Source organism: Schistocerca nitens, chromosome 3 (genome assembly GCF_023898315.1).
Source record: "Schistocerca nitens isolate TAMUIC-IGC-003100 chromosome 3, iqSchNite1.1, whole genome shotgun sequence".
NCBI lineage: Eukaryota > Metazoa > Arthropoda > Insecta > Orthoptera > Acrididae > Schistocerca > Schistocerca nitens.
The window spans coordinates 913,855,710-913,875,692 of record NC_064616.1 but is presented as its reverse complement, the minus strand read 5'-3'; the positions used below and the strand labels follow the sequence as shown (position 1 = coordinate 913,875,692).

Here is a 19,983-nt window from a genome sequence, read left to right as displayed (position 1 = left end):
TCTGTGTCACTTCGTGTTCTGTTTGTGCTTGTGCTGGTGGCTGTCGCAAGATTTCGTTTTCCTCTGATTGTTTAATTGGGGCATGTTGTTCTTTGTTTGTTTGCTCTGGGATGTTTGAGTCCATTACTGTATTTTCTTCTTCCTCTGATTGCACATTATTTTGTTCCAGTATTTGTTGAACTTGTTGTTTGATGTTTTCTAATTCTGACTGGGGTATCCTGTTATTTTTTATTATTACACGGATCTGATCAGCTAGTCATTGTTCTGTTAAAAATTTTAATTCTGGGTATCTGGTAATAAATGTTGTGTATACTTGTGATCTGTATCCAGTTGTGTTGGTTCCTAGGTTTGTTGCTTGGTAATAACAGAACATGAGGTGTCGATTAACTTCATCTGACCATCTCATCCTCTGTCTTTGTTTTCCTTCTAGGGTGGTTGCAGGAAGCATATCCTGCAAAACACCTCTATTTGGATTTAAATCATTTTCCAGTTGGCTAGCAGTGTCGTTACCATTGTGGGCAGGCATAGGGTTCAAGCGTCGTCCCCGACCATGACGGCGCTTGTCCGAGGCTTCTTTAGTTCTGTCCTGAACCAACTAATCACACTAAAAGGGGGGTTAGCCCTATTAGTGGTTTGTTCTTTTCGTCGCCTTTTACGACTGGCAGAACATACCGAAGGCCTATTCTTTTCCCGGGCCTATTATTATTATTACTATTATTATTATTATTATTATTTAGTCACATACAAGTGTTCTATTGACACATTCCACATCATAATGTTTATCATGAATTTCATCCATGGAACAATTAATTAACTATACCTAACCCTATGACCCCTTGAAATTCTGAAGTGGTTTATACTTTAATAGGCTGTACACTTTTGTTATTGTTATACAGGGAATCTTTTGTGTATATAGAAGAACAAAATTAATATAAAATGTGCAAGAATATGCTACTACTCCATTCCAGAGGTCCAATTATGGGACGAGAAAAATGAGTTATTACTTCTATTACTTGCAATGTTACTAAAATAAAATGTTGTTTAACTTGAATATGCACTACTAGCATATAATAAAGTCTAAATCAATCAATGGAAAATCCATGATGGAATAAAAACAGTATGAAAAGGATAACTTTTGAAATAGAGCTAAGAATAATACTGATGGCGTGTGACGAGGGCCTCCCGTCGGGTAGACCGCTCGCCTGGTGCAAGTCTTTCGATTTGACGCCACTTCGGCAGCTTGCGCATCGATGGGAATGAAATGATGATTATTAGGACAACACAACACCCAGTCCCTGAGTGGAGAAAATCTCTGACCCAGCCGGGAATCGAACCCGGGCCCTTAGGATTGACAGTCTGTCATGCTGACCACTCGGCTACTGGGGGCGGAGAGATAAAAAGAAGGTAGATTCTGCCAAATTTACAAGTGTCGATCCGAAAGTAATGTACAATCCATGCGTCTTGGCAATGGTACACTCCAGGGAAATGGAAGTTTATAGGCCGGAAAGTTAGTCAGTTACAACATAACCTACATATATAATTTTTGCTTCATTTCATTTCAGTTAAGCCCACCTCACTGTAACAACCTATTACACCAACATCAGTTATTGAGTTCCATTACTATTATGAGGATTTCGCAGTGAACTGAGGTAATGTGTTTCAAGGTGTTCAAAAGATTCAGCGAGGTAATAGCAGATTCAACAAGGTAATAGCAGCATCCAGTACCAGCACTTTGAGGTAGACCACAAACCATTACAGCTGGTTAAAATGAATCAGTTACTGATGAATTTGTCTGAAATGATAGAGGCAGGATAATGAGAAAATTGACTGAGCACACAGGTATGGGCCAAGTATGTGTGTTAACACTAATTCTGCATTTAAGATACACACAACACTGTTCTTACTGGGTTTCATGGCTCTCAACAAGGGAGAGTTAGCAAACTACATGTGTAATGATCTTCTCAATAGTTTCTTAGGAATTTTCCTAAATGCTTCCATGGAATCATCATGTGTGATGAAACCCGCTTGTTTGATTTCGGTCCTAATGGAATGCATTGCATGGATCAGAAACACTGAAGATATCTGTATCAAAGATGCAATATGTTGCCAAGTTACATAGTGATATGATGTTGGCATTCTTTTGTGATGATGATGATGGAATGAATGTAGAATGTAGTTTATTCGTCTCATAATGTACAGGTACAAATCAAAGATTTTTTGTACTGGAGACATGGCAAATTACTTCAAAAAAATAGGGTTATAATAATTAACATATTTAAGCAGGCATTTCTGAATTTTGAGACATGAACAATTTAACAAGAACAAGAACTTAGGGTCATTTTGCAATAGAATTTATACAATATATTAACTATTTATTATACAATACATAATCTTTATTGTTTCTTTTCTTTTCAAATTGCCAAAATGTCCTGCATGAATTCTTCAATTGAATAACAACATTTTTCCACTAGTGTATTAAGTAACAATCTTTTTAGTGGGTCAGACTCCACATTTAACAGATTTGTGATATTTAATTTATCGTAAATTTTTAATTCTGTGTACAATGGTGTTTGAGCATAAAGTTTTAAATAATGAGGGGGGGGGGGGGGAGGGGGGAACTTTGCGTTCTTTTTTGGACTACACAAATGTTTGTTATGATTCTGTTTTGAAGTGTAAATAATCTCGGACTGTTTGTAGAGTTTCTCCAGAAAATTATTCCACATTGAATTATAGTTTCAAAGTAGCTGTGGTAGACTATCTTCCTGGTGTCCACAATGGTGGAACCAGATAAGACATTCACTGTATAAGCTAGGCTATTTAGTTAGTTTGCTGCAAAGTCTACATGTGCCTTCCAATTTAAATTTTTGTCAAGATTTAGACCTAGAAATTTTATGTAACTTGCTTCAGTCATTTCCTGATCACCGTGCACTATTTTTATGGTAGATGCTGATGCTGTTTTAGCACTGAACTGCACTAATTGTGTTTTTGTGACACTGAGTTTTAATCCATTTTGCTGAAGCCATAATTCTTGGTTTCCCATTACATTTTCCACGGTATCATGAATTTGTTCTAAACTGTCATTTTCAGTTAAAACCGAGGTGTCATCTATGAATAAAACAGAGTGAGCATCAATGCTTAAATGTCATATATTCCTTGAAAATTCAACAATCATTATCAACTTTGTTGTTTGCACCCAGCTACGCTGCAGCCTATCTTATGAATAAAGAACTCAGAGTTACATGCAAGGATCATTAAAGCTGCATCAAAATAATGTCAAAGCATATGGCAGTTAAAAAGACCGGCTCAGACTGAAAGTTGTGTAGCAACCTCACAAACTCATGACTCAGTGCCACTAATTTCTAACTGTTTGATAGGCTGAATGCTCATGTATAGGGGAAATAGTTTAATGGTAACAATAAGTTGAAAACATGCATAAAAATCACATTAATGATGAACCTATCTAGAGTTTGATTAATGTGTATTCATTTCATGGAATCATTGATGGCTGCAGTGCAGTCGACCTAATGGCTAAAATAATGAGTGAGATTTCCAAAATATCTTTCCTTCCACTAATATCAATATTGAGATACCTTCTGGTTAAACTTTATAATCAAACAAACAAACAAAAAACAAAAAAAACTATGTCCAAGGCTACAGCATATTGACAGACACATAACAGAACTGTTAATTTGCTGACATCTGTAAATACACTTTCTTCTTTCTCTCTTTCTATATTATTATTTTTTGTTCTGTAAATGTTTATAAATAATTTATTTCTAACTCTGCATTGTTGTTCTAGTCCCAAATTGTTTATTAATTTTATATAATTCTGACACAAATTATTTAATAAATTACCCCGCAACTTATTCAAAAGTGATTTTCTATTTCAAACTCAGTGTAGATAACATACACAAGGCATTGATTAATATTTTTAATGAGCAAAGTAATCTCACCTTGTGTAATAGAACTCCATTGCCAGGTCATTCCAATGCTTGTCATCAGGAGGCACAACAGATTTCACTGCACATGGACCTGTGCCGCCCCAAGAATCACACGAGAACACCACTCCATACTGCCCCCTTCCAATCTCTTTTCCAAGCTGCGGCATTCCTAAAATATACATTAATGCAATTACAAATACAGCTTTCCACAAGTGGGATGGTTTTGAAAATATTAAAAATAACAAGAGTTACATATTAATTGCTCTAAACCACTGTTATTAACACTTACAATTAGCTCCAACTATCATTTCTGTACATGATATCCAAATATTGCTTTAGAAAGATAAACACAAGTTAGTTTGTGTATTAATGTAATCTACAAATTCAACTTTGAAGGAAGTACTAGGGACTGATCACTAAAGAAAAACTTTATGAGATTATCATACTGTAACATATTAAAGCCTTGTTATAAACAGCTTAATAATCTTGTCACTTGGAAATACACATTACTTTCACACACACAGTGCACTCAAGTAGTTGGCAGCTAAAATAGAGGGTAGATTTTCCAATAAGTCTACAATTACACATGTCAGAAAGGAAGTTGCAAACTAATAACATATATATATTCTAATGGAACATCTTGGTTTAAACATTAAGGCATGGAGTAAATATGACAACTCATCATATAGTTGAGGCATTGAGTGGTCAATACCCAACAGGGCTCTCTGGGTAAGCTCACGGGTACAGGCAGTGGGAGTTGCAAGTGGTCCACAAAAATGTGGAGGAGTGAATCTGGAGAGGGAGACAGAACAGACAAAGAGAGAGACTACAGGAAAGGAGAGTGTGAGTGTAGAATAAGGGGAGTGGTCAGTATGGAGACAAGGGGTACAGGTGAGTATGAAACAGGGGCTAGTAGCTTGAGAGGCTTGGAGTATTGCAAAATTTAAAGATATATGGTACAGAATGAGATTTTCACTCTGCAGCGGAGTGTGCGCTGATATGAAACTTCCTGGCAGATTAAAACTGTGTGCCCGACCGAGACTCGAACTCGGGACCTTTGCCTTTCGCGGGCAAGTGCTCTACCAACTGAGCTACTGAAGCATGACTCACGCCCGGTACTCACAGCTTTACTTCTGCCAGTACCTCGTCTCCTACCTTCCAAACTTTACAGAAGCTCTCCTGCGAACCTTGCAGAACTAGCACTCCTGAAAGAGTTGGTAGAGCACTTGCCTGCGAAAGGCAAAGGTCCCGAGTTCGAGTCTCGGTCAGGCACACAGTTTTAATCTGCCAGGAAGTTTCAGTAGTCAAAATGCTTAACTCCCCAAACAGATGTCTACAAGATTGTGAACATGTGGGTGAGCACCGTATATTATTCTTCCAGCACATTTTTGGGCACAGGAGATTTTCTTTCTTAATGATGAGTTACCCCAGAACATTACTCCATAAGATATTACTGAATGAAAGTACACAAAATATGTCAACTTACTGATCTGTCTCTCTGATAAGAAGTGCAAATATGGTTGAACTAAGCTGCTTTACGAGTTCCAAAATGTATATTTTTCAGTTTAAATTCTCATAAATATGGACATATAAGGATTTTGAAGTGTCCATCCTATTTATTATTTCCTCACCATGTGTTACACTTATCATTCATGTAGCACTCCTACATGTGAAGAACTGAATATGTCGTGTCTTTGAAATTGAGAGGGAGCATCTGCAGAAAATCACTAAATGATAGTTTTAAGGACATTGTTTACCATTTTTATGTTACTATGTGTTTACTTGGATTGATTATAGTATTAGTGTCATTCACTGAAAGAACTAATTCTTCTTGTTGCACTATACAGGGTGGTCCACTGATCGTGAGCGGGCCAAATATCTCACGAAATAAGCGTTAAATGAAAAAACTACGAAGAACGAAACTTGGCTATCTTGAAGGGGGAAACCAGATGGTGCTATGGCTGACCTGCTAGATGGCGATGCCATAGGTCAAATGGATATCAACTGTGTTTTTTTAAATAGGAACCCCCATTTTTTATTACATATTTGTGTAGTATGTAAAGAAATATGAATGTTTTAGTTGGACCACTTTTTCGCTTTGTTATAGATGGCACTGTAATAGTCACAAACATATGGCTCACAATTCTAGACGAACAGTTGGTAACAAGTAGGTTTTTTAACTTAAAATACAGAACGTAGGTACATTTGAACATTTTATTTTGGCTGTTCCAATGTAATACATGTACCTTTGTGAACTTATCATTTCTGGGAACGCATGCTGTTACAGCGTGATTACCTGTAAATACCACATTAATGCAATAAATGCTCAAAATGATGTCCGTCAACCTCAATGCATTTGGCAATACATGTAACGACATTCCTCTCAACAGCGAGTAGTTCGCCTTCCATAATGTTTGCACATGCATTGACACTGCGCTGATGCATGTTGTGAGGCATTGTCGGTGGATCACAATAGCAAATATACTTCAACTTTCCCCACAGAAAGAAATCTGGGGACGTCAGATCTGATGAATGTGTGGGCCATGGTATGGCGCTTCAACGACCAATCCACCTGTCATGAAATATGTTATTCAATAACACTTCAATCGCACGTGAGCCATGTGCCGGACATCCATCATGTTGGAAGTACATCGCCATTCTGTCATGCAGTTAAACATCTTGAAGTAACATCAGCAGAACATTATGTAGGAAATCAGCATACATTGCACCATTTAGAATGCCGTCGATAAAATGAGGGCCAATTATCCTTCCTCCCATAATGCTGCACCATACATTAACCCGCCAACGTCACTGATGTTCCACTTGTCGCAGCCATCATGGATCTTCTGCTACTGATGAGCGGATTAGCCGCAACAGCAGCTAAAACACCTACTTGGGCATCATCATTTGTTGCAGGTCGTGGTTGATGTTTCACATGTGGCTGAACACTTCCTGTTTCCATAAACAACGTAACTATCCAGTGAACGTTCCAGACACTTGGATGATGTCGTCCAGGATACTGAGCAGCATACATAGCACACACTCGTTGGGCATTTCGATCACAATAGCCATACATCAACACGATATCGACCTTTTCCGCAATTGGTAAACGGTCCATTTTAACACGGGTAATGTATCATGAAGGAAATACCGTCCGCACTGGAGGAATGTTACGCAATACCAAGTACATATACATTTGTGACTATTACAGCACCATCTATCACAAAGTGAAAAAAGTGGTCCAACTAAAACATTCATATTTCTTTATGTACTACACGAATATGTAATAAAAAATGGGGGTTCCTATTTTAAAAAACGCAGCTGATATCCGTTTGACCTATGGCAGCGCCATCTAGTGGGCCAACCATAGCACCATCTGGTTTCCCCCTTCAAGCTAGATGAGTTTCGTTCTTTGTAGTTTTTTTGTTTGATGCTTATTTTGTGAGATATTTGGCCCGGTCACTATCAATGGACCACCCTTTATATTAGACAGAAGATCGTTATTTACATATATGAGGAATAATGGTGGACCTAAGATTGTGCCTTGGGGAACACCGAACATGATTTCCCCATAGTGAGAAGAATCTATATTGATTTCATTGGTTGAATTACTAAGTACAACTTATTTTTTTATTCTTCTGGTTAGATATGACATCCACTGGTTGGCTACATCATAAATGTCATAAAATGTCAGTTTATGGAGGATAATACTGTGACTGTGATAGGTCAAAGAAAGTACCAATTCGTGCTACTTTGTTATTTAATGGTAGTAAATTTTGTGAATGAATGTGCTCATGGCATTCTCAGTACAGCACCTCTTCTGAAATCCAAACTGTAAGGATACTGTTCCAGTATACATCACCTTCCCAAAAATTTTGGAATTGTTATAGAGGGATTTAATAATGGCACATTTCAGTCTCTTTCAGTTAGTCGTACATTACATATACCAGTTAAGACAAGGCTTCTTGTATGGGACCTAATCTTAAGTGCTTTGCTGAAAACACCAGTAAATCCAGATGAGCTTTGGAGAGAATGTATAATTTTCTTAATTTCAGAAGGAGAAGTTTGTGATGCATTCATATAACTGAATTTTATGAGAATTACTTTTTGAATATACTGCTGTGATTTTTCTCTTGCATTTTTTGTTCCCATATTTTCTACTATATTTAAGAAATGATCACTGAAAACATTTGCGACCTTTGAATCCTCATTTATAACTCTTCCATTTAATTCAATAGCAATGTCATCCTGGTCTTTGGCAGGTTGTCCTATCTCTCATTTCACTGCATTTCACATAGCTGTAAGCATGTTCCTTGATTCTTTAATAACCTTTCTTAGCAATTCTGATTAGATTTTGTAGTCTGCAAGTAATGCAGGATCTCTACTTGTTCCTGCAAAAAGACACATTCACATCTCCTTTCACAAGATACTTTAATCTGTTGAATGAGCTATGGTTTTTTACATGGCTGTCTAATGTCCTTTCTGATTAGCTCATGTGGAGAATAGTTTTTAAATAATGATATGAATTTAACATGGAATAGATTAAGTTTTATGTCAGCATTTAGTCCATCATAAATTTTATCCTAGGTATCTTGTAAACTACTTTTAAAAACATTTTTTTCTGGAGTGATTAATTACTCTGCCTGATTTACACTTAGGAGAATGATTACTATAAGGCAGTATCTTATTTATCTAGACTAACTGTGCACAATTATCAGACAGAGTGTTTGTTACTGAGTATACAGTTATTTTCTTGTTCTGAGCTTCATCAAAGAAAACATAATCAGCTAGGGCCCTACTATATTTATCCACTCATGTTGTAAAGTTAATAACTGAGATTACATTGTAGGGTCCAAATAAGGTTACCAGGTTATTTTTCCTGTCACTTCACTTTTAAAAACTCTACACTGAAATCATCACAGGCAGTTAACTGCTTGTGTTCTCCGACAAATAGCATACTGAGGAATACAAATTCGTCATGAACAGTTCAAAATTTCCTACTGGGGATTTACATACAGTTAGAATTAAAACTGAACTACTTTTCACTATAAATTCACAAGCACACACCTCTGTGTGCTGATCACTACAAAATCTACTGTCTCAATATTTTGAAGTTTTGTTCTGCCTTAATATATGGAACAACTCCCTCTTTTCCAATATCAGTTTTTATGAGTAAGATGCCAGAGTGTAAACTTTTAAATTTAATTTCTCTAACCCCGTGGTTATATGGTGCTGAGAACAGCAAAGGATGCCTGTCTTTTCATAGTGCACTAAAGTTTCCAAATAGACAAGTAACTGTTCTACCTTATATAACTTAATCCTCTAATATTTTGATGAAATAAGCTAACTTCACTTTCCTGTAAATTTTTAAGCATTTTGTGGGGTTGTTCTGTTATTTCCACTTCTTTCAAAATAGGGTGCCTGAATCCTGATTCTCTGACATGGGTCTTGCTATGTGCAATGGTGATCCCCCTTATATTATCTTCAAGAAGCTCAGCCAACCTATCTTTCCCTCTCCTATTCCTGTGTAGGCCATGAGTACATCCCCACCTCCCAATTGTAGCAACAGACACTTGACTCACATGAGATTTCATTCAGTCAGCAGCAGCCTACTCAACTCAGTGTACACATGACTCACAGCAGTGTTAAGCCAGTGTTGGTCATGGTGCTGTAGGACCTCCACAAGCCCAAATGTGTGTGTAGTTGCTACTCCTATTTCATACAGATCACTCCCAACATTGTCTTTAGTCAGGCTGTTTCATGTTCCACTTACTATGATAACCTCATCCTCTTTGTCAAAATCTTTACACAAGTTCCCTATGTCCTCTGTCCCCCAGTTGAGGCTGGCACTTAGCTTCACAATACTTGTGACCTGGTACCATCTGGGGGAAAAAAAAAAAAAAAAAAAAAAAAAAAAACACCACACACCTCTCACGGATAACACCTACCGGCAGGACTTTTTTCTTGCTACTCTCTTTTGGAACTCTGGCCAGAAGTCTGCTGCACCCTATTGTGACCTACAGCTTCCCTTTCTACTTCAGATAATGAGTCAAACCATTTTCTCAGTATGAGACTAAGAAATTTTAGTGCTGCTGTGGAAGAATACCTACAGCCAATTAAGTAATCCCAAAGCATGTCATATGTTGAGAGAGAGAGACTACTCTGCTACTGCCTTTCATTGTACCCCAAAACGAAAAATACTCTTTCTGAAATTCTTCCATCCCTTTCCAAAGTAGTATGCCATGACCAGTCTAACCTATGAAATATACTGGTTCATCTTTATGCCACTTCATACATGTTTCGTATCAATGTGGAAAACCTGACTGCAAGAACTGAATAGCTGTTTCACAACATATGCAATCTTCATCCACCCCTTCCACCCCTACAAGATTAGTTTCCCTCAAGTGGGAAGTGTCCCTCAAACTAATTATTGGTCCTGGTCTTATTTATCCTTGTCCACTTATGTACTTTTTATTGTTAAAGGTTTATGTTGCCTTCCAATATCAACAAAAGCAGATGCTGACAACTGATAGTTGCAAAATAGTGACAAGAGTTAAACTGTCCTACAAATGTTGAGTATTTTAGTGTTATGCTGAATGGAATGATGCGTCATCTTTTTGAGCCAAAGAACCCAAAAATGAAGCCTAAAATTTATTGATTTGTTCTCATTTTCTAGATAGTGACATTTATTGTACGTACCTAAGTGGTAAAGATTAAAAACTATCAAATATCTTCAGAGTATCTCTTTCTGGCTTCCTCTGGAACTCTATTGCAGGGGCATACCTTTCTCCCATCAAAGAATAACCACTTAACATGGTATCATTTCATTTTCAATTTCATCTTTGAATCATATGTGAAATACTTATGTGAAAGCACTCACTGTGTTTATCACTTACATCACAACAATGTGGCAGGAAGAAATCAAAGCCTGATAGCAAATGATGCCTTTTCTTGTGATGTGTTACATTTCAGCTGTTTATATGAGTGCAGCAGAACGTCTAAGATTCTTTGACATTTTCTGCTTTGAAGATTCCCAGACAACCATTTGACACATGTTTAAGGAATTCTCACATTTTCTTCTCCTTGTTCTTCCACATTAATTCTTAGTGTGTCTTTTTAAAATTTTCTCTAATCTGTGTATCAATAACCTGCTTTCACTTTTTTGAAACTAAGGCTGTCAAAATACTAATAGAAGTACGAGGATGCAGACCCACTTACATTTAAAGCTTTAGAAACATTATTTGCAAGTCTGTATTTGAGTGTTGAAAGCAGCCACGGTATATTACCAATGGCTTGCAAGGCATCTCCTGGGTTTTTGCATCAATATTTTGTTGTGCACTAGGTAGTCAGTGCCCAACATGCATTCACTCATGTAAGTAAGCCTTGGGGTTTACCCACCAATACCTGGCTGCCCACTGCGTGAAAGGGTGGCCACATCCATACGCCATATATGAAGGACAAGATGATACAAACAAACATAATGAAATAAAAGAAGATGAAAGAAACAACATAATTACAGACACAAGGTAGTATAAACAACCTGGTGAAATAGAATGAGAAAATGTGCAGATGTTAGGCATAGAGGAAATCTATATTGGAAATAAAAATTACAAAGCTGCTGAACTGGATGACATCACAGTTGAAAAGATCAAAGCCACAGGACATACCATAATTTGGTAGTTGTATAGAATAATTAAGATAGTATGGACCTATAAAAAGATCACTGATCATTTGTCAAGGACAGTTATACCTATTTTTGAGGAGGATAGAAAAGCTCTTTGTAAGAACTACAGAGGAATAGCATTAGTGTAGCATTGCACAAAAATTTATGAAAAGATAATTTTACATAAAATAAGCAACAACATAGAACCACAATTAAAAGAAAAACAACATGGATTTTGGCCTGGAAGATCAACTATAGATGCTATATTTACAGCTAGACAGGTGGTAGAAAAGAAATGTAGAATTTGGGAAAGAAGCCTTAGTTGCATTCATAGATATATAAAAAAACTTACAATACTTTTAGAAAGGAAGAGAGATGGCAAGGAATGAATGGACTGGAACTGTAAAACAGAATGCAACTCAGAATCAGAAATATGTATAACAAATGACTCAACTGTGTTATAACAAACTGCAAAAAATGATAATGGTTTAGAACAAATACAGGTATTCAGCAAGAAAGTGTGTTCTCACCAGTGCTCTTCAAAACAGTCATAGACATCATCATATGGAAAGTTCACCAAGGGTCAATAGCAGATGATATGGGGAGACCATGTGCACAAATTGGAAGAATAACTAAATACTTGGAGAAGGTAGCTGAAGAGGAAGGTATGGAAATAAGCGTAAATTGAAGTAATGAAAATCAGCAGGGAAATGAAAAAATGAAGAATATAAGCTGAAATGGAAAAATTATTAAAGAAGTACATGCTTTCAAGCATCTAGGAAGCAAATTAACCAAGAATGGAAACAACAAGGATGAAATTTTAGAAAGAATATAAAATTGGTCAAAATTTTATTAGTGGGAATTGGACATAATTAGGAATTGGAAAATACCTGCCAAAGCATAGATCCTGATATGCTATTCATATTATCTACCAATTCTGATCTATGCACCAGACTGTTGGACCTGAACAAGGAAAGACATGCATAGAATACAAGCAACAGAGATGGACTTTCTATGAGAGGTCATGGGTAAGGCAAAAAGACACAGCATAAGAAATGAAACAATATGAAACACACTTCAGATCAATACTCTACAAGAAACTATGGAAAAAACAGGCTGAAATGGATTGGCCATGTTAAAAGAATCAGAAAAAAAAGAATTCCAAGGTGAGCCCTAGAATGGACAGCATATGAAAGACAACCAACTGAAGAACAGGAACAAGATGGAGAGACCAGGTGAAGGATGATGAGAAATGAAGAGAGCTATAATGGGAGAAAGTGTGGGAGGAAAGAGAAGATTAGGGAGAGGCTTATTGAATGACCTGCATAAGCAAACATTAAATAATAATAATAATAATAATAATAATAATAATAATAATTTGTAAGTTCTAACTTTATATGTGACCACAGAAGCAACACTTTGCTTGGCTTTTTCCAGAGTTCATGCACAAAATTTTTCTTTCCATGAGATCATGGCTGTCACTTCAGCCAACAGTGTTTGTTCCTAATACAGATATCCCACTCACACAAGTAACAACAGTACTTAGCGTAGCAAAACTTCAGTTCTAACAACACGGCAGTATCATTGATATCCTTAATAGCTTCCCACCAGCACCTCTCTCAGCTTACACTGGTCATGATATTTCTTATATTTGGATATGTTTCTTCTGTATAAAATCCTAGTGAAATCACTTTGAGAAGCATCAAAACAAGGCCACTTTATTATAACAAGTACTGAAGGCTCTTATCTGTCCACAATGCTAGTGATCATGTGATGAATATGTGAAGAACATATACTTGATCATATGATAATACTATACTGCTACAATTATGAAATACTGAGACATTGCTGGCAATTGCTTGCATTTGGCTCGAAGTATTTAACGTAAAGTGTTTTGTTTGAAGTAAAAGCTGCAATTTGAAAACTAGTACTAACTTATGACTTAACATAAATTTCAACTTCAGTGACACCAAATTAATAAAGTTTAGCTAATGTCATTTCCATAACATTGTGTGTATTAAACAGTTTTGTCTGCCAAAATTTGTAAGACTGGTGGAAGATGACCTGGGTAAGATCAATATGGGTTCAAGAAAAATATAGGAACATGCAAGGCAGTACTGTTCCTACGACTCATCTAAGAGGATAAACTGGAGAAGTAAAACCATTCATTTATAGCATTTGCAGATTTAGAAAGAAAGCAATCTTCAGAATTCTGAAGTTATCAGGGATAAAATATAGGAAGCAAAAGCTTATTTACAACCTGTCCAGAAGTCAGACTGCAGTCCTAACAGTCAAAGCACAAGTGTACAAGTTGCCCCCACCCTGAATGCAAGTAGTTTTTATTATTTAAATTTTATAAAGAGGCCACTCTTTTGGTCCACTGCCTTTCACCTGATGAGACTACAATGACCAGTCCACACCAAAATACGTTGAATAGTAGTCCACAAAGCCACTTTGCCAATCAAATCATGTCATCAGACATGACTAAGGGTTCTATGAGCTGCGACTAAAAAAACATCTCTCTCTTCTATTCTGAGCCACCACCTAGAGAAGACACTAAATGGCTTAGTTCCTTCACCTTACAATTTTCCATTCTCCTTTGAGATGGGTCTGGGGATACTGGAGTTATCTTCTCTTGTCTCCCTGGAAGTCATCACCATGTAATTTCCATGAGCAAATAAACTGATGCACTTTCTTTCTCTAAACCTGAGTACTGTGTATTAATTACAAGCTCGCAACACTTTCCAATACTGACTACATATACGACGGGTGTGTAAAAACTGGTGTCAGAAGTGGGATACCGAATTCACCCTGTTTTCGGGTTTGAGGTGCCATATAGAAACTATTTTAGGGAAAAGACATCGCCAGAATCCGATGCTGCCCCAGACATCATTGAGAACTGCCGTGAAAGACTTTTTGTTTGTACTGATTTGTGTAGTTTAAAGTGATGCCCACTACCAGGTCACAGGGACAGCTCTAGAGGGATCCTGATATGCAGGCAAGGCTTGAGAAACTCTGGGTGGAGAGAGAAGATCTGCAAAGGAACCCTAATGAAGCATTAATAAATGCAACCCTGGAAGTGCAGTGTTCCTGCAGCTAGCATCACTTCTCCATTTCCAGGATTCCCCCAGCTGGTTCCATCCTGGCATGTAACTGATGTTTGAGTGGGTTCACAGGTCCCCACCTTTGTGGGTAAACCAGGCAAAAATGGCCACACTTCCATACAAAATACAACAGATGTACACTTTCATACAAAATACAACAGATGTAGTGAAACTGGGTAGGAGTCACCAATCTTAAACTGTAAGGAGAGGCACACATTTATGTAAATTCTGTGGAAGGGCTCAGAAATATCTAGGCACCTGATTTCCTTACTAAAGGGCTAGTGAATAAATATTGAGATAAGCATAGTGTTAGCTATTATAAGGACCAATGTCCCACCATACAATAAAATTCCAGAGAGGATTAAGAGCACATTGCTGACAGAGTAAGAGCTGTGCCATGTCATACATATGTATAGTTAAAAATAAATAAAGTAATGTGGTACTACACAGCAGAGCAGAGGATCACTGAGTAGATGTATTCATTAATGGGATTGACCCACATGTAGGTGCTGAGGTGAAGTGTGCTTCGCCAAGCACACTAAGGCAGGTCATATGACTCGCATTTCTACATAAGGTGTGTTGGCAATTTGTCCAATCTTCCACCAAGGTGAACCCCACTAGATGTGCATTCATTCACAAGGCTCCTGAGTACTTGGCACCAGCACATGCCTATTGTGAAAGATCAGACATGAGAGAGTGAATTGTTGGTCTCTACAGCACCGCTCAGCTAACCAAGGTGCACAAAGGAATGGAAATATGGGAAACATGTACAGGAGCTGTTCTGTCATGTCCCTTGGTCCCCTTCTAATATCAGACGGTACCAGGAAAATTCTTTGGATAGATGTAAAGAAAGATTTGTTTGGAGGAAATATTTTCTCAGTGGGTCCATTAACAACAACTGAAGTTTGGGACAATAAACAGATGTATATGGAACACTGTTTATCTCTAATGAGTATGGCAGAAGAGGGTAAAATTTTTTCCAATGAATATATATAATTTTGGAAGCAGAGATATTGTAAATCCTCAGGGTATAATACTCGCTATAGTGCTAAAAGTAAATACTGATGAGATAACAGAATACCAAGAAAAAGAACAGCCTGAAAGTAAAATTTACATATACTGTATCTCAGTTACATCATCTATAAAAGCAAAATTGCTTGTGTAAGACAGATTGGGATGTATTGTACCCCATTCTAGTCAAATCTGTGACTTTATTGGAACAAAAGAAACGACATCGAGCAAAACTCAGAAAGAACTGTTTTAACAAAAGCCTATGGGGACTTAAATTGTTACATAGCAACAGACAAGTTCATCTTGCTATGATTTACATTCTGCCACTCCATACAATTTGTGGTATAGGGATTGAGAATAAATTTTAGCATAAGCCTTAGGTGGGAGGTTAATGAGAGTTAGTATTTGCAATGTCAATCTATTGTTCAGCCATACTGATTATTCTGTGTTGCATTTATGCCATTCTTGTAAAGTTACCTCTGTGCCTTATAGTTATTTAACTGTGTTACTTTGACTACTGCCTTTAGGGAACTTATTCTCCACTGGATTCTTGCTATGGACAATAGCCTGCCTTTTATCGACATCTCAACTTAGTCATTGCCATCCACACAGCTGATGCTTTTTGTCCACTGCAGGTCACTGTGTTCTAATGTGGTTGTACCCTGGTTCCACATGACTAGCAAATCCCTGTGCTACTAATATGTCATTACTTTTGCATTTGTGTGTTATACCCTCTCCATTATCCCAAAATTAACTGGTAGGTCCTTTCCACCTCGTTTTGTTCTTTTACTTATTCCTCTACATTTTATTATCTGCCTCAAATATTGAATGGCTTTACCATATGTCTGCATTATTTCAATGTGTTAAGACACTGTTGCTACATAGTTCTCACCACTGTGTGGTATGATGAAGTTATGTTCAGAGAAGTTTATGGAATCTGAAAACTTGTTCTATAAAACAAGCCAGTAACATGGAGAAGACAGCTGCTTTGTTTTGAATGAATCTGTAGAAGTAAGATCTCACTCGCCACTGATCGGAACCACCTATAGTTCAACTGCCATTTACTAAGTGCAACCCAGCACTGCTCCACACACCCAATTTACCATTAGACATTGGTGGCACAATTCAGCATCTTTTATGGATTCTATTTATTCTTGGAGCATACTGAAGACAGTTTTTATCATACCTAACAAATTCAACTGGTCCCCAACTGATAGCAGTATTAATGCAGACTTTGTTCCACAGCATCATCCCATAACCCATTCATGATTCACCTACATGCTCAAATCCAAATTTCAGTCCCTATGCACAGTGAATAGAAGTCTGCTACTATGCAGCATTACTCAACGTATTCTACTGCTATATCATGGGGCGTGAATTTTGGTTCTCCACACAGCTGAAAGAAACTCTGAATGCCACTAGTGAACCACTCCGGAATTTAATTTCTCTTTCAATACACGTCCTACCTTATCAGTTCTTCCAGATACTAACAGTACTGAACTTTTCAAGACCTTGGATTAGTTGATGGCACAGGAGCACCAACAAATTTTACTAAATCACGCTACCATCCATATTCTACCCCATTTTACTTAATTTAACTGTTCCCGCAGTGATTCACGCCCTGTTTGCTATTCTAATACTGACTGTTTCTATATACTGATGTTTCACATGCAATGTATGTAGTAGAACACTTACAACCACTCCAGCTGACCATGTGCCTTGCAAAGTTTCACTGCAAAAGTTAATGACAACTTATTTTTCTACTCTCATGAACTGTATTGTTGTATTTGTATTATGAACAGCTTATTTTGTGACAGTCAAACAACTGTCTATTATTACTTTGCTTATTTGTTTGACATCGTCATGGGTTATTTTTACTACCTTTCTATTTAGTTTAACTTAACTTCATTTCCTTGCTTTTGCAATAACATAAATTTGGATTGAAGGAATTCCTCCTCAGGTAATTGGTGTAAATTATTTATTGTATGTTTATAAGATGCATCCATGTAATGAGAAGCATAATGTTATGCAACTGTCAATTTATTCTTTTGTTAATCAAATACATTGAGTTTCATATGTCATTCTGATTGATGCACAGAAAGAGTTAATCAAGTAGTTGACTTGGTTCCTTCTGTACATTGATATATTTTCAGTTCTGCAACTTTTCTTTTGATAATAAGTCATTAAAATGTTACTTGAAGATATAATCCGTGGTGCTAACAAACTCTAAGTAAATTTTACTTTCAATTACAGTTAGAACTGTTGCATTTTAAAACTCTGTTCTGTGACTCTGACGTGCCTTATCGTAAGGTCGGCAACCAAATGGTGTTACCCTGGTGCTTACCTGTTCAGCAGAAGGACACTGGGCACTGTGTACCCACCTAATCTTCAAAAAACAAAGTAAAAAAATTGAAAAATAAATAAAAACTGACTGTAGTCTAACGAGGAGGCTTTTCAATGACATGCTGCCTCTATTCTATTACAAATCACATCAGGCCTGTTATCTTCCCTAAAAACACTAGAAACCAACCACTTCCTTCCTTCACTAATAAAGTAAAGACCTGTACACATGTGCTGATTATTTTTACATTACATCTTAATCCTTGTCATATGAGTGTTTCAGATGCTTTTACATCTCAAAGCTGTCTCTGAAACCAGCTTCAGCTACCTTTGTAATGCTCCCGCCATCAGTCCTATGTTAACAACTGTGTCATCGCACAGTGATGCAATAATCATACTTACATTCCCAGATTTGAAATATTGGATTCTTAAATGAAAATCAAATATTGTCATCTCCCCCACTCCCCTCTAGATCTAAAGCCCCTATGAGATTGTCACAGTCATTCACCGATGATGAACTCTTTCAGGGAGAGGGGAGTAGACATGCAAAGTGCCTCCAGGTCCCAAATGCCAGCAATTTTTATTATTTAAATTTTATAAAGAGGCCTTTTTCATCCATCACTCTTCTGCTGATGTAACAACAATCAACTGGTTCATGCTGGAATAAGCCGAATCATCATCAGGTCAGCAGAGCTTCCTTGCCAATCAAATAACATCTCAGGGTCACCTGAGTTGTGAGAATTATGGCTCTTGGAACAGAAGAAAGAGACATTCTTCAATCACAGCTCTGAGTCACCATCTAGAGCAAACACTAAATGGCTTAGTTCCTTCACCTCTGAATTTTCCACTGTCCTTCGATGTGGTTATGGGGCTACTGGCGTAATCTTCTCTCACCCCTGGCATTACATGCCATATAATCCCCATGAGCAAATAAACCAATATAGTTTCTTTTTCTAAACCTGAGTACCTCATAGTAATTACAAGCCCATACCGCTTTGCAATCCTGACAACACCTATGAGGAGTGTACTCACGAAAGGGAAAGAGAAATTGAGAAGGAAGTGAGACAGGGTTGTAATCTGTCCCCCATGTTCTCTAATCTGCACACTGAGCAAGCAGTAATGGAAACCTAAGTGAACTTCTGAACAGGAATTGAAGTTCAAGCAGAAGAACGAAAAGCTTTAAAATTTGCCAATGACAATATAAATTCATTCAGAGATGGCAAAGGATTGAGAGATATAATGAAATGAGTGGACAGTCTTTTGAAAAGAAGTTGTAAAGTGAACAACAACAAAAGTAAAATGAAAGTAATTCAATTAAGTGATGCAGGTGTGACAATGGCATGAAACCATTAGTGTCAGCACAAAATATAGTGATACTAGCCAACAGTGGATCAACTGCAAACCCAGGGAGATAAACCCAGGTACAGGGAATGAAATCTGACACGCCATTCAAATTACTGGGGAGCAGGGAGTCCGAGAATCATATAGAGATGAGCAGCCAGCGTTAGCAACTAAAGAAACTAAACATGTGTAAAACAGAGCTCAGTGCGAGGTGACGGCCAGGTCCAAGGCAGTTAACGTCCACCTAAGAACTGCCAGGCCAGGCCTATTGCCATTGTCAAGTAAACACCTGGCTCAGTAGCTCTGCTCGTATCATGCTATGCACCTAACTCTCCACAATTGCATTCTGCAACACCACCTGCTCATCTGCATCCATCTTGAAAACCACTGGCAGGGATAATAAATCCCCCCATAAAGATACCACATTGTGTAAATAATGGCCTGGTTTCTTCCATCACCTCCACTGCAAAATTAAAGATGTTGCGAGATTTCCTGGCAGCGGACTGACCACTGAAGGAGATGACACTAACACAGCTGGCTTAGTCACAGGTGTGGAAAACTGCAGAGGCTGGGGTAATGGTTG

At 37.5% G+C, this 19,983-nt stretch overlaps 1 protein-coding gene across 1 annotated transcript in view; it reads right to left on the bottom strand.

Moving 5' to 3' along the window:
* LOC126248974 (dual serine/threonine and tyrosine protein kinase-like) overlaps positions 1-19,983 on the bottom strand; it is a 317,035-nt gene that overhangs the window by 57,206 nt on the left and 239,846 nt on the right. The window contains exon 11 of the mRNA XM_049950529.1: positions 3,954-4,110. Coding sequence (XP_049806486.1) covers positions 3,954-4,110 — 157 coding nt within the window. The remainder of the gene's footprint in view (positions 1-3,953; positions 4,111-19,983) is intronic.